Source organism: Nomascus leucogenys, chromosome 13, assembly GCF_006542625.1.
Source record: "Nomascus leucogenys isolate Asia chromosome 13, Asia_NLE_v1, whole genome shotgun sequence".
NCBI lineage: Eukaryota > Metazoa > Chordata > Mammalia > Primates > Hylobatidae > Nomascus > Nomascus leucogenys.
The window spans coordinates 104910625-104926491 of NC_044393.1; the positions used below are offsets into that span (position 1 = coordinate 104910625).

General features: G+C 44.0%; 1 protein-coding gene across 5 annotated transcripts in view; it reads left to right on the forward strand.

Annotated features, from left to right (window-relative positions):
* RNF32 (ring finger protein 32) overlaps positions 1 to 14866 on the forward strand; it is a 37524-nt gene extending 22658 nt beyond the window's left edge. For 4 of the 5 annotated variants that reach the window (XM_003281414.2, XM_030826313.1, XM_030826310.1 and 1 more), the window contains exons 8-9: positions 13264 to 13431; positions 14154 to 14866. In XM_003281414.2, coding sequence (XP_003281462.2) covers positions 13264 to 13431; positions 14154 to 14390 — 405 coding nt within the window. In that variant the 3' untranslated portion in view covers positions 14391 to 14866. Of the gene's footprint in view, positions 1 to 5030; positions 5175 to 13263; positions 13432 to 14153 lie in introns of those variants that run through there. The other variant, XM_030826314.1, reaches the window with a different exon arrangement.
* The last annotated feature ends 1001 nt before the right edge of the window (positions 14867 to 15867 follow it).

The window sequence follows — 15867 nt, forward strand, 5'->3', positions numbered from 1 at the left end:
AAAATGTCCACTTACCTTATATAAATTTAATGTAGTTTCTAACTCCCAAAGGAGTAGGACTGGCTGTGCATTTACGATTTTACAGGTTAACTCTAAAGTTTATCTAAAGAGGTATGAAGAGCTAATAATTTTTTTTAAAGACAGATTGATGAGATAGAACAGTCTTGTTAGATATCAAAATATACAAATTTGGCAACTAAGATTCTTGGGGAATAATTGACAAACAATGAAACAGTAGAAAGTCACACATCTCAGCATACAGGAAATTTTAGTGTACTAAAGAAGATATTTCAGACCAGTGGAGAAAAAAATTATTTGAGAAAAATCAATTGGGAAATTGAGTTCATTCATCTGAAGGGGGATTAAAGAACACTGCTTTATACGTTACTGCCAAAAACATTCCGCACGGATTACATTCTTAAATACATTTTAATGGATACATGAAATTAATAGAGTCAAATAGCTTCCTGGGTCCCTGCTGTTTGCCTGCGCTTTGTTAGTCAGGGGAGATAATGAGGGAACAGACAAAACACTACGATCCTAACAGAACGTGTGCAGTTCAGAGAGCTGGGAGAGAGCCTGGATCTCAGATTCAGCTCCGATGCACAGGGTACATTGCACGATTGCCACGGTGGCTTTTACAACGTTCTGAAGGCTGTAGAAAAACATTGCAAGGGCCAGGCGCGGTGGCTCATGCCTGTAATCCCAGCACTTAGGGAGGCTGAGGCGGGTGGGGGGGATCACGTGAGGTCGGGAGTTCGAGACCAGCCTGACCAACATGGAGAAACCCCTTCTCTACTAAAAAATACAATATTAGCCGGGTGTGGTGGCACATGCCTGTAATCCCAGCTACTCAGGAGGCTGAGGCAGGAGAATCGCTTGCACCTGGGAGGCAGAGAGTGCGGTGAGCCAAGATCGCACCACTGCACTCCAGCCTGGGCGACAAAAGTCAAACTCCATCCAAAAAAAAAAAAAAAAAGAAAGAAAAAGAAAAACACTGAAAGAACACACTAGGTGGTAATTTGTCCTGGTTGACAAGGCAAAATGATCATCTTGGTTTACATGTTTAGTACAGTGGAGAATTTCCTCGTATATATTATATATTAATGTTTAGGGGTTGCATCTATTTTATTGTTCTTTTTTAAAGATGTAATCATATGAGTAGAATATTTTACAGCTCAAAACTGGAAGAGCTTAATAATAAATGAGAGACAAATAATACACAGACCCTATCTTAGTAAAGAAAGTCATCATCATCCTCAGATGCCTTTAGAAAAGACTCTTTTCATCTAGCATAATAGTATATACTATTATCAAGTTTATCTAGTTTAATCTGGGCATAACATGTGAAAATGTCATTTTTCCAATGATAGAAACAGAATTTTATTTTCACCAAGAAACAAACATATGTTTCAGTAAAAAAAAGAAAATTGAACTGCTTAAGTACCTATAAAAATTTTAACATAAGATTATAAGTAAAATGAGGCTTTTTAAGCTTCTAGAAATCACAAATTAAGATATTTAAAATAAAAATATAATTGTTGGTCTCAGGTTCTCAACTCAGTCTTCATTTTCTCATTACATTTGTCCTTTATATTTCCAAAAGTTCTTCAGAACTAAAAATGTGTACTAAATAAGGCCCAGCTTCAGATTCATCGGTGCCTATAGGTTTCCTAGTAATACGGCCATTAAAAATAAATTCCAAAGCCAAAATGCACAATGACTTTATCAAGGCCCCTCTGAGTGAGAGACTAGCTTTGTAATGTAGTGAAATTCCAGGCATGCCAGGTTTTTCTGCATAGTATGGGAAGCCACCCCTGAGTCTGTTCACATGCGCTCACCTCATCACCCCTTCCATACTTCTATGTGTATGGAACTCTGAGGTTTGAATTCTAGAAACTGGAAATCTTACAAAGCAAAATGTGTGGCAATTAACAAGATTGACTATGGCAAATGCTTAATGACCTGGGGAACAACAGTTTTTAAGTCTGGGAATAACATGTGAAACCAGCAGCTACATTTCTAAGCGGCATCTCCATTCTCACTGTTGGTGAACGTTAAACTATTGCAAATTCATTTTATTTTTAACCTAAAAAAACTGAAATCACAAATTACTAGGAGAAATCAATCACGTGACGCACTCCAACGGTAAAGGTGCGTCAGCGCCAGCTCCCCTGACTCGTCTGTCAGTGACTGATTCTCCACTCCCACCCACCAGCCATCTCAATTCTGCACTCGAGTCAGTGCTTTTCAGTCTTCTAGACTCTGCTGAACTAGGAGAGAAAGTTGGGGCTTCAACAAAGTCAGTGCCAACCTTTTAAACTTACCTTACAAAGTTAGAGGTAAAAGCAAAACACCACGTACCATCAGAATCATTGCGTAAAAGTAAAATCATTTTAACACCAGAAAAGAAAAAAGTACCTGACGGCACACTAAAGGATATTCCTTTCACACTGCAGACATTTGGCCTTACACATATTTCACTCCATTGAATTTATTCTTTCTTGGGCTGGCAGATAGTTGAAAACTTGTTTGCTATACTTGGGAACCATTGGTTTCGATCAAAGATAAGTTGCCTTTAGGGAAAGAGAAGTCTAATCAATAGAAAGGAGGGCAAGGAGGGATAATAGTTTGATATTTTTAGACATAGCTGATTAGGAAGTGTTTGTTTCCCTTATATGTTTTAGGATCTCACCAAGAGGGATATGTTTTTAATACTCAGGATGAGATTAGCCCAAGCCATTCTGTTTTTATAAATTAATCTATTTTGCTTGTCGAACTTTGCTCCTAAATTTTTACTCCTCTACTACAGGGAGAGTTACTGAAGTCTTTTCTTTAGTTTTCAGGCACCTTTTGGGTGTTGACGAGTGAAAAGGGGCCCTCTTTCTGTGAAGAGGAATGCTTGCATACACTGCAGGTTTCTTTTCACAAAGTTGTGTTGCTCTAAGATGTCACTGACACATTCCTAACAAAACCCAACCACAGCAGTGATGTCGTGCTACAATGTAGATCCTTTCAGCTATATTGAAGTCTTGTGGTAAGAATTGAAAAGGTCACATGTTGAGTTTTGTACCCTTAGGTAAGTGTCAGAGAATAAAAATTCACTCAGAAATGCCTGTGTCAGAAAGGGTGTTTGAGCTGTTTTGGGATGATACAGTAGTCCTCGAACACTTACTCATTCAGGTTTTGAGGAATGCAGATCAAAGAGGCCTGGAAAGGTCACTCAAGCTGTTCTACTAATACCTAGCACCGGTGTGTACAGAAAGTCCAGTGTTGCCCAGAATGCAGCGGCTGGGCCTGACTGCCTTTGATCCTTATCTAGAAACTCTACTAGCATATGTCATATGATTGAGGTAGGGTCTTTTATTGCTGCAATTAAAACTTCTCAAGTGCATTATATTATCTCCACCCCAGCTAAAAGTCCCGGACATTGTTTAGAAAGTGGGGTGAGTGATTTGTCAGATGCTGCGGCGGCTTTAGGGGCTGCTGGCTCCCACACCCTCCAGCACAAGATTTCTCTGACTTTTTTCATTTACATCTCACCAAACAGCATAATGGTCTTAAAGTTTGCTTAGTCCTTTGACTTCCTTTATCACATAGAGATGGCAAACATTCTGTTGCTACCTTGAAGTGGCTCCAAGCAGCAAGACTGGAAGGATATTAAACCAGTAAAAGCTTATCAACTGATTCATTGATATGCTGTAAATTCCAGGCTTTTCATTTTGCTTTTGAGGGCGGCCATAAGTCAACACATTAGTAAGCAATTTGCTGACATCAAGATGGATCACTTAAAAAGCCCTCCTGGGTAGACAGAGTTCACCTGGGTGCTTTTGTTAGTATATTTTTTTAAAATGTTTAGCCAGCTTGTTACTTGTAAATGACCAGTAATTGTTTTACATATCAATAACTCAAACTCTTACTTAGTTTATCAGGTATCTGATATGTGAGGCTTAAAAGGAAAAATTATACATTAAGACATTCATTCTTTGTAAAATTGAAAATGTTTAGGTATTTTGTCTGTTTCTGTAGAATTCATAGTATCAACCACTTCTTTAAAAACTAGAAGTCAGTTGTCATTTGTTTTTGACAGTTCTTGCCCTTTCAGTTACTAAGGTCATCTAACCCACATGAAAAGTGAGGGAGTAAATAAAGGAATAAAGAAAGCTACACACAGAAGAATCTGACAAAAATATTTAATAGTAGCTACCCATAGGATATTACTTTGAATTAACTACAATAGTTAATAAACGTTGATTTGACTTTTAAAAGTATCACCCTTGCTAACCCTTGAATACTCAAAGCTATAAGAATATTCATCCCAGTTCACTTTTTAAATTTGTCATAAATGTCTATGGAAGGACTTTCAGTATTTTTATTAATAAGCTAATGTCAATGTTATGATTATAAGCTAAAGTTGATGTTTTACTGAATTTTGACACTGGAAGTAACTTGAAAATCATTTGAGGTAGGCAGTGTTTTTTCTCAGTTCCCCCAAAAAGGATTTCTACTGCACTCCTTTGGAATATGTACATTTGAGGCATATATTTGCTCTCATTTCTCATGTGTTGCAAACCTAAAGTCAAAATTTCTTGAATGCTAAGGGCCTTACAAAGATGAATTGGTGCTTCCCTGAATCTAAGGCACTCATTCAAGGAGATAAGCAATGCACACAGGAAAAAGCTAACACTGGGCAGCTGACGTGTGTGAGAGCTCAGAGAGGTCACCTCCAGCCCAGGTACCTGGGACACATGGATCCCACCAGTCATTCATGTGCAGTCAAGGAAACAGAAAAATCTAACAGTGATTCACTGAACTGAGTCAACAAGTTTGGCCGGACCATAAGATTCACACAGGAAAGGAAGGAACAAGAAGGAAGGAGGGTGGCCCATGGGGAGTGACCTGGGAGAGTGTTCCCAGAGGACAGAGGTTGTCGAGGGGAGGCGGGTGGAGCCTGGCTCCAGTGACTTGCACTTCTGGGTCTTGCCACCCTGCGTCCCTCTGCCTCTGTGTCCTCACTCCTTCCTTCCCAGGTCCCCGTCCCACTGGCTGCATCTGCCCAGAGCCCCTTGTAGGCTGACTTTCCAAGGAGCCTGGCGATCCCTCCCTCACTCCGTGTCTCCCGGAGTCCAGTGCCACAGCAGCATGCATTCCATCGTCAGCGGGGCTTTTCTTGCTACACAGGAGCTCTCTGTTAAAGGAACCAGTATTTGTCATCCAGATCATCGGGCTAGCACAGTGCCTGTTCTATGGCAGCTGAGCAATTTACCAACTCTTTTCACCCCAGCCCGTTTAGAAATTGTTGTCATTCACCGTGTGGATCCTGTAAGTGGTAAATTTAAGTTAAAATTATTTACTTTAGATTGATTAAAATGCATATTAATAGTCTTTAACCACCATTACATATAAAGGGAATTGTTTTTCTCATTGAGGAAATGCTTTAATTCCTCTTAAATTAAGGAAGAAAAAAGTATGAATTGTTAATAAGTATAAAAATGATATTTGGTTACATAGGGTGAGTGGATATTAAAATATAAATTAGACTTAACTGTATTAAAAGTCTATGTGAACGGCTTTCACGGACTGGCACTTGGAGTTGTGTACCTTGCGAGCCTTCATTGTAAAGGGTGTGCTGACCAGCTCCTCCGCGCAGACACAGGTGCAAGGGCCCAGGTGTAAGGGCCGAGGTGTGAGCACCCAGCCCGCGCCTGTCCAGGTGCATGTGGAGGCCGCTCGGGTGGTTCCTGCCTGCTGCAGGGCACCCTTCCTGCAGGGAGCTGGGGAGAGACAAATCATAAAATATTTTGTTATAACTTTTTTTTTTTTTTTTGAGACAGAGTCTTGCTCTGTCGCCCAGGCTGGAGTGCAGTGGCGCAATCTCGGCTCACTGCAAGCTCCGCCTCCCAGGTTCACACCATTCTCCTGCCTCAGCCTCCTGAGTAGCTGGGACTACAGGCGCCCGCCACCACACCCGGCTAATTTTTTGTATTTTTTTTAGTAGAGACAGGGTTTCACCGTGGTCTCGATCTCCTGACCTCATGATCCGCCCGCCTCGGCCTCCCAAAGTGCTGGGATTACAAGCGTGAGCCACTGGAATCTTCAAGAATAAGTGCCAGGAAGAAAAATACAGAGAGGAAGGGGAGAGAGAGTGAAGTGAGGGGTGAGATGTTTGCAATAAGGTAGAAATGTCTGAGGAGATGCACCCTGAACCCAAATGGAGGAACTGTGCCGTTCCCTGGAACCTCTGTCCAGGCAGAGGGCAGCGCGGCTTAGCATGTGGGAGGGGCGGGCTGGCAGAGTGGGAACCGCTGGGCACAGGTGACCCTTCCAGGACCCAGACCCCTGTGAGGCCCTGAGCTGGGCGCTGAGCAGATAGATCATTTTCAAGAGGGCGACCAGCAGCCACGTGAACACTGGAAACTGCTCTCAGAGCCCCGGGGGTGCGAGGTCAGCAGCTGGGACCCAGACCAAAGAGGGTGAAGAGGGCAGGGCCGGGGACTCCCAGGGAGAAAGGGCCATGGCTGGGCCCCTCCAGCACAGGCGCTTCCTGGGAGCCTCTGCAGGGCGTGCCCATGGAGGGGAGGCCCAAATGAACCAGAGGAGACGTGCAGTGGGGGCTGCAGCACGCGGGGCTTGGGGACTCTGTTCCAGATGACAGGAAGGCGGGCGGTCATGGCCTAGTGCCATGAAAATGAAACACAGATCCCTGTTTAAAAGAAAGAAAACATGGGGAAAGTGCCATTCAAGTACTAAAAATATAAAGCTGTATGTACTTCTGTGGCCTGTCTCTCCAGTGGTCATGTCGTGTTTTTTATTTGCTATTTAATGTTATTCTAAGAAAAAATTAAATTATAAATTTTATGACTTTCACAGTGCATCTTTACACCAGAATGTCAGTTTTAAGTGCAAATATTAGAGCATTTAATTCATACGTGGAATCACCAAAAGTACACAATTCGTATTTCCCACCCCCTAGTGCACACACATTTCCTTCTTTGCAGAAGAGCTGGATGCTAAGCACGGCTGGCTGTACTGTTTTGACTTTGGCTCTTGATACACACACATTCTAGTCAGGCCCTGCCTTCAGCTCACTGAGGAGTCAGGTCTGCAAGGGGGGCCCTGTGTTTCGCATCCCCTGGAAAGCAGGTCCAGGGAAATGACTTGCCTAAGAAAGGATGTGGCGCAGGACATCACTGTCAGAATTCGAAAAGAGAACACGTGGGACAGAGGCAACGGCTTGAAGCAACGAAGGCTAAGAATTTTCCAGATCTGAAGAAGATACAAGCCACAGATTTAAGAAGCCCAAGAAAGCCCAATATGATTTTGTTCAAGTGTCCAGTGAGCCTGCAGAACACGAGGCACTGAGTCATCTTGGAAGTGGCCAGGAACGAGGATAGACGATGGCAAACCCTGGGACCTGCAGATTTCCCAGTGGGAACGGCAGAAGGCGAGGTGACATCTCCGTGTCTCGGAAGAGACCTAACCGTCAGCCTAGACTTCCATATGAACCAAATGAAAATTACATTCAAGAAGAGAGGCAAAAGAAAAGCCAGACAAAAAGTGTGCCACTAGAATGTCTTCATTAAAGGAAATTCTAAAGGATGCCTTTCATGAGGAAGGAAAATGGCCCCAGACGGGAAATCCGAGATGTGAGTGGTAAAAATGTGAGTAAATCTAATAGACATTGATTCCACCAAACAAGAATCATCATGTCTCAGGTTAAAAGAGAGAGAGAGCTTATGACAAAGGTAACATAAAGCAGGAGAGGAAAATTAAGTACGCTCAGATCCTTGTATTGGTTCAAGGGATAAAAATTCCAATTTAGACCTTAATAATGTAAGTATGCACTTCTAGGGCAATAGCTAAAAGAATAGAAACAGAGTTTTAACCTTCAAAACGGTAAAGAGAATGAATAGAAAACTTTAATTGAAAAGAGCAAAAATTAAAAAACCAATGGCAGGGCAGATGGAAGACACGGAGCAGGATGGGTGTCAGTGACAACACCAAGCGGGCTGAGTGCTCCAGCACCAATCAGACTATGTACATGTGACTCTCTGCAGAAATGCCTGAAAACATCAGAACAGTGCGTGTGTGAGTGTGTTAACACACATACTATAATATACACATAAACTCTCTGCAGAAGAAAGCTGATGTATTGATACCTGACAAGACTTTAAAGCAAAGGCATTATCAGAGAGAACGGTGTAGAACACCGTACTGAGCAACTGTAGCACATACTTTCTTTCAAAGTACAAAATATCATTATAAAAACTGACCATATACTTGTCCATGATGCAAATTTCATCACAGATGGAGACATTTATGTTTTATAATTTCAGCTTTTAGATTTCAGGGGTTCCTGTGCAGGTTTGTCACTGGGTGTATTGCAGGATGCCGATGTTTGCGGTACAGATGATCCTGTCACCCAGCTCATGAGCACAGTACCCAAAAGTTAGTTTTTCAGCCCTTGTGTCCCTCCCCAGGCGTCCCAATATCTCGTGTTACCATCTTTATGTCCATGTACTTAAGTCGTGTAGAGTATGTTCCCTGATCACAGTGCAGCTGCGGCTAGAAATAAAACTTTTTTTTTTTAAATAGAAATATCTCACGTTTGAAAATAAAGAGTCCTAAATAACCTATTAATCGAAGACACGATTATAATGGAAATTAGAAGAAATTTCAATTGAATAGCAAAAGTACATATCAAAACTTGTGGAATGGAGTATTTCATCAAAACTTGTGGAAAGGAATATTTGCGTCTGCCATGCGAGGTTTTCTTCTGTGGAATCACACACCTGAGTGTGGAATTAGTTTGTGATTCTTACGTATATTAACATATCCTAAGCATTTATTTGCTTTCTTGCTATATTACACCAGTTACCATTAAGACTGGAGCACTAAGTGTTAAGGGTCACCCCCCCCTGAGATTTATTTGGTATAGATGCAAAATTGACAAGTCTGTTTTTTTCAACAAGCGCTTACTATGGTCAGTGCATGTACTGAGCTCTTGAGAGGGTTTAAAGGCAGGATGTAATGACAGATGCAAAACCCTTTAAAAACCCTGGATGGTATTATCAGTGTTAAGAACAACACTCCTGGCCCCAGGAACTGACGTTCTAATAAGGGAGATAGGACCTGTATGCCACAGTGACTGAGGCAGAAGGAGGCATTTAGGTGACATCAGTATTGGACCTCAGGGTCTTTGTCATCAGTAGGGCCACTTAGTCGCCCGGCACAGTTGTTGAGAGCATATGAGCTCTATTTCCATCTAAAGTGTTTGAAGGAAAATGTACTTTAAAAAGTCCTAATGATGCTGTCTTTGGAAGTTTATCTTGAGCTAAGTAACTCATTCATGTAACATCAGGACAGCTGGGATTGCTCCAGGCATCCTGTAGAGAGAGAGATACACTCATGTATGAGAGAATATATGCACACACAGGTGATACTGTAACATAAATGCATATAGATGTACATATGTATTTATATGTGGCCCGCACACTTACTCTGTTCCTCTCTCAAGTGGCTTCTGAAAGTGCACTCACAGCGATACCCCTGCTTGGAGTTGGGAGGTGATACCTCCAGGAATGATAACTAATGCTGTGTTAAATAACTTTGCATATTTAAAAAATGTATCCGTAACTTCTATGACTGTGGTTCTTAAACCTGAGTGGGTCTCAGAATCACCTGGAGGGCTTGTAAAACACAGATCGCAGGGCTTACCCCGCGCCCCACCCGGACTGTGGCCTCAGCAGGCCTGGGGTGAAGCCTGAAGCTCCTCTTTTCTCACCGATTCCCAGGAGCTGAGGCTGCCTGTCTGGGCCCCACTTTGAGAATAAACACCCAGATCATATCGATCATTTCATTCAATTGATCAGTCATTCCAAATAGTACTTTTATGTTCAAAACTAATCTCAGAACATACCTCACAACTTGGAAACACTTTGCAAGGTCTGGACTGGAATGTGACCCTTTTTCTGAGGTTTAATTTTGAAGGAAGAAAAGATCTTGCTTTTCAGGCATATGTGGAAAGTATCTCACACTTAAAAACAATTTACAGAAAACCTGAATTACAAAGCATCAATTGGAGGTAACTGTGTATATTTCCAAGTAATTTTTCCTTTTACAACGTATAGAGAACTCTTCTACTTTCAATAATTTATTTAGATATTATTAGATATTTGAAAGGCCAAGGAACAAAGAAAATTACAATTAAAGCTTTAGGAAACATTACCAATTGAAGACCCTAAATTAAGATACAGCTGCTTGGCAATTACAATTACATTCAGAGTGAAAGAGAATTTGACTCATAAATAGAAAAGCAGCTTCCACCGGGCTTCCAAGTACGGCTAATCCCAAAACACAGGTGCCTGGAAGATCCTCAGCCACCCCCTTCATTCAAACCCCAACCCTTGTGCACCGCCTGCTGTGTTCACAGAATGTTCTTTACTCAAAAGGACCTCTCATCCTTAAAGCCAATCCTCATTCTTCTCACATCCCAGGGACAAAGGCAGCTCATAGTCTCCACAGCACTCCACCCTGCGCTGTCTCACGATCTTTTTGCAGAAGGGAGAGAATTGGAAGAGAACTCCATGTCCTCAAAGGCACCTTCAGAAGTCTGGTGATTTAAATACACACTACATTCTGCCAGGTTGCTCCACATTAATTAAAAAAAAAAGAAAAAGTGAACATGAGGTCTCCAGTAGACTAGAATATTTGAAACCTGGACAGTCATGGACCATCAAAATGCATTTTCCCCATCACATATCTAAATGTGTGAGATCCCCACGGGCCTTGTTCATTTCATCCTTCTTTGTGCTTCAAGCCCGATTCCATGAAGGAGATGTAACTGTTGAATCAGGGCACTTCTAACTGCTGGGCAAATAACCCCCCGAATTTCAGTGACTGAAAGCCAGAGCTTCGGTCTCATAGGACAGTTCAGGTGTCCTGGCTTGCAGGCAACATGCCAGCCTGTGAGGCTCGGGACTGTCTCCCTCTGTCCTTTATCTGCCACCCCCCAGGCCTGGGGAACACCCAGAAGAGACACGAGCCACGTCCATCTGGAAGAACTACTTCATGTGGCCCCACCTGGGCATGGGGGAATGGGAGATGTCATCTCTGGGTGGGCCACAGCTCTGCACTTGAAAGGACAAGCAAGAGGCAAGAAGTGTGGCTGACAGTCACCACTGGCATAACCTTTTACACACCTTATTCTCCTTTGCTTTACATTCATCTTCACACGTCCTAAAAAGGAACTGCTGGTGTGGCCCTGAATGAGCTACCTCCCCATGCCTCAGATGACACCAGTGGCCGCTCTGTAATCACTCAGACCTTTATAGTGTAGGATGGCTTGAGCCCGGGAGGCCGAGGCTGAGTGAGCATTGATGGCCCCAAGCACTCCAGTTTGGGTGACAGAGCAAGATGCTGTCTCCACCAAACCAAACAAAAATACCAAAAAAACAAAGTACTGTATTCAATTAATAAACGTTGAAGTGATAATATTTTGGATGTGTTGAGTCAGATACAATATTAAAATTAATGTCACCTTTTAAAAAACTTAATGTGACTGCCAGAAATTTTAAAATTACGTAGCTCACAGTATGTTTCTGTGGGACAGAGCTCATCCTGCAAAATTCGAATTTTTCTCTCAACTTTTCAAATGTGTTCCTGCTAATGGTCAAAGTTCACAATCAAGAAAACAGCAGGGGAGGGAAACAATATACCCTTTTCCCTACCCACCCAAATTCTTCAGCTGGAGCCCTGTAAATTAGACAAAAAGCTTAACAAGAGAAAATTACACAGATTTACTTAATAAGTCTCATGTGATATGGAAGCCTTCCTAAGGCAGTGGAGACCTGAAGAGACAGCGGAGACCCGAAGAGACAGCGGAGAGACAGCAGAGACCCAGAGAGACAGCAGAGACCCGGAGAGACAGCGGAGAACCGGAGAGACAGCAGAGACCCGGAGAGACAGCAGAGACCCGAAGAGACAGCGGACAGCAGAGACCTGGAGACAGCAGAGACCTGGAGAGACAGCGGAGAGACAGCAGAGACTCAGAGAGACAGCAGAGACCCGGAGAGACAGCGGAGACCCAGAGAGACAGCGGAGACCCGAAGAGACAGCAGAGAGACAGCAGAGACCCGGAGAGACAGCAGAGACCCAGAGAGACAGCAGACACCCAGAGAGACAGCGGAGAGACAGCAGAGACCTGGAGAGACAGCAGAGACCCAGAGAGACAGCGGAGACCCGGAGAGACAGCGGAGACCCAGAGAGACAGCGGAGAGACAGCAGAGACCCAGAGAGACAGCGAGACCCAGAGAGACAGCAGAGACCCAGAGAGACAGCGGAGAGACAGCAGAGACCTGGAGAGACAGCAGAGACCCGGAGAGACAGCGGAGAGACAGCAGAGACCCGGAGAGACAGCAGAGACCCAGAGAGACAGCGGAGAGACAGCAGAGACCTGGAGAGACAGCAGAGACCCGGAGAGACAGCAGAGACCCGGAGAGACAGCAGAGACCCGGAGAGACAGCAGAGACCCAGAGAGACAGCAGAGACCCGGAGAGACAGCGGAGAGACAGCAGAGACCCGAAGAGACAGCAGAGAGACAGCAGACACCCGGAGAGACAGCAGAGACCCAGAGAGACAGTGGAGACCCAGAGAGACAGTGGAGACCCAGAGAGACAGCAGAGACCCGGAGAGACGGGGAGACCCGAAGAGACGGCAGAGACCTGGAGAGACAATGACGCCTGAGCGCCTTCTATGCTAGGTTGGATGAGGACGCGGAGGTCGTGGGGAAGCGTGACAGGACAAGGGGAGTGAGCTGAGGGTGGTTGGTGGGAACCACGGCAAGGCCTGTGTGCTCAGTCTCCTCCCGGCTCCCTCCGTCTTTGGAGACGAGGGTGCCTCTCACAGGAGGGTCCTATGACCCACTTCGGGGTGGGGAGAGGTCAGACGGTCCCTCCTGCAGCTGTCATTTCTCAAATTCCTTTGGGAAGGAACGTTTTTTCCTTAAAATATTCAGTATGCCAAGGTGCCCTATTTTGGGGTAGTGTATTCTAAACTCCATCAGATAGGGGTTCTTGTGGTAATCTGTCCAGATAATCTGGATTTATAGTTAAGTAAAATAGACATATGTCTCTTTCCCTAAAAAGCATTATTTGAAGACAGGGACGAGGAAGGTTACCACACTAGGTGGTCAGGCTCGAGGCAGTTCCCTGCAGCCTCCACCAAGCTCGGCTATGAGCTTGCCCCTCCCTCTGTCCTCCTCAGTTCACAGAAATCAGCCACCGCATCCTGTGCTCATACAGCACCAACATTGAAGAGCTCTTTGCAGAAATCGATCAGTGCTTGGCCATAAATCGAAGTGTTCTTCAGCAGTTGGAAGAAAAATGTGGCCATGAGATCACAGAAGAGGAATGGGAGAAAATCCAAGTGCAGGTAGGCTTGGCTGGCAGCCTGGCGACCAGCAGACTCAGCTGCAGCGGCCGAGGCGGTGGGGAGTGGCACGTGGGCCGAGGCGGTGGGAAGTGGCATGTGCGGGGAGGTTGAGGACTTACTTTGGGGAGCCTAGGAGTGTCAGGCCCGGGTAACCGCTGCCCTAGCTGCCCCTGCACCCGTGGTAGGACCTTTGTCATGGGCTTTAGGGTGACGGCAAAAGTCCCTTCGGTTTGAAATTCTGGAAGTTCCTGTGGGATGATGCCGTTTTGTGAACCGTGAAAACACCGAAGGGAACAGATCGCCTTCCCAGAAGGTTTCCTGAAAGTTCCAGCCTGAAAACGACCTTGAGATGACTCAAGTCAAGGCGGGGAAAACTTTAAAAACCATAAAATTAGGAAGTTTGGAAAAGTTTAGCAGTTAGTCAAGTATTTTGAAAAACAGTCCTCTTGATTGCTTAATTAAAAGGAAATATTAATGGTCAGCATTTTAGGAAGTATTTTTGTTTTAAAATTGCTTATCACAGGTGGGTTACTAAACCTTTCCACAGTTCCCAGGAGTAACAGAGTATATATATAAAATTCACGTGATTTTAACACAGAATGAAACTTCTGCATGTTTAGAAGACCCACGTCTCGGGGCACATGGTTCTCATTTCAGTTTAAGTAACTTTCTGCTGTGATGAAACTAACCCGCGTGGCCTCCTCCTGTCCTGTGTGCTGCAGGCTCTGCGCCGGGAGGCCCACGAGTGCTCCATCTGCCTGGCCCCTCTCTCCCCTGCTGGCAGTCAGAGCGTGGGTGCCGGCCGGCGTTCCCGAGAGATGGCCCTCCTGTCCTGCTCACACGTGTTCCACCATGCGTGTCTGCTCGCACTAGAGGAGTTCTCCGTGGGAGACAGGCCTCCTTTCCATGCCTGTCCTCTCTGCCGCTCCTGCTACCAGAAGAAGATTCTTGAATGTTGAATTCATAGTCAAGGAAAGTTAGGTAATTCTGAGGAAAAAAGTTTACCATCATTTTGGATGAAATGCATGAGTTCTGGGTTAAGTACTACAATGTAATCTGTTTCCCAGGGAAATAAGCTATTGGTAGTTGTAGGAAATCTTAGTATATTTTAAAAGCTGACAGCCCACCTAACTTTAGTCTTTTGTCTCTAAAAAGTAAATTTCAAATTTATGAGTTTAATCACTTGAAATATGAATAGCAAAAAATGAGAGCTTGCTTACTTCTAAAAATTGAGGTTAAGATATAGCTAGTGTCTGACCGACACTCCTTAAAGTAAGTTCCAAATGTAAAACACTCCGTAAGTTCCAAATGTTTTCCACTAATACTTTGTCCTAAAGCCTTTGCCATTCCTAATATTCGTTTTGTAACAATTGCTGTATTTCTGTGTAATAAAATATAAAAATAAAATATTCAGTGGTATTCAACATCAAAAAAATGCAAATTTTAATGTCTTAGAGCAATAAAGACTGTTTTAGTTCATACATTAAAAAAAAAAGTGAATCTTTCTGGATAAGAATTGTTTTTGTCACTGGTTTACTATTACTGGGAGCTTGGTTATTTACAGTAACCAGTTACAGTCTCATCGGTTAGGTTACCCCTAGCCGAGTAACAGATAAAGCCCCAAATCTCAGTGGCTCGCTGAAGACACGTGATTGCTGAGGTGTCCAACCCATGTCAGCCATGGGTGAGGCAGGGTGAGGGTCTACCATGTGTGACCCTGGCTCCTTTTGTCTTGTGACACAGTCTTCTTTGCCCCAGAGTCCCCAGTGAATCCTCTCACTGCTGGTGGAGGGGCAGGAGGATGTTGTTCCAGGCCATGCTTGGAAGTGGCGCTCATCACTCCAGCCACAGGTAACTACAAGGGGCAAGGAAAGGGCAGGGTGTGGGCCTAAGAGGAAGAGGCCAAGTGGGTATGCACATGGCACGGGCTCAGAATAACCCAGCATCTAATGTGAGAAGAAATGCCAAAATTTCTATTTTATTTTTATCTCATCCCTTAGAAAAAATACTCTCCTATGTTTTGTGATGTACACATTATATAGCTACATATGTATGTATCATTTATGAATAAATATGCATATATTGGGGTGTGCTCATTTTTTAATGATGTATACTATCAAAAAATTTGCAGACTAATTTGGAGAATGCTTTAAACAATGAGTAAGCACTTTTCTTCTAAGAGAGCAGAGGGAAACTGAATCACAGAACCTCAATTTTCTGTAAGCTAACATCTCCCTCCCCATACGTGGCAAGCAAAGCACAGGCACGTGTCAAAGGCCAGAGCAGTCCGATTCCACCGCCCCAAACTTTGGATCTAGGAGGAGAGTCCTGGAGATGCATGGATCATTCAGTGATGGGAAGAGCCCAGGAAAGGTTGTGCCTAGGGCTCTGCCCAACACTTCTCCCGGGGCTTTCTCATCACATCTGTGGGCCATG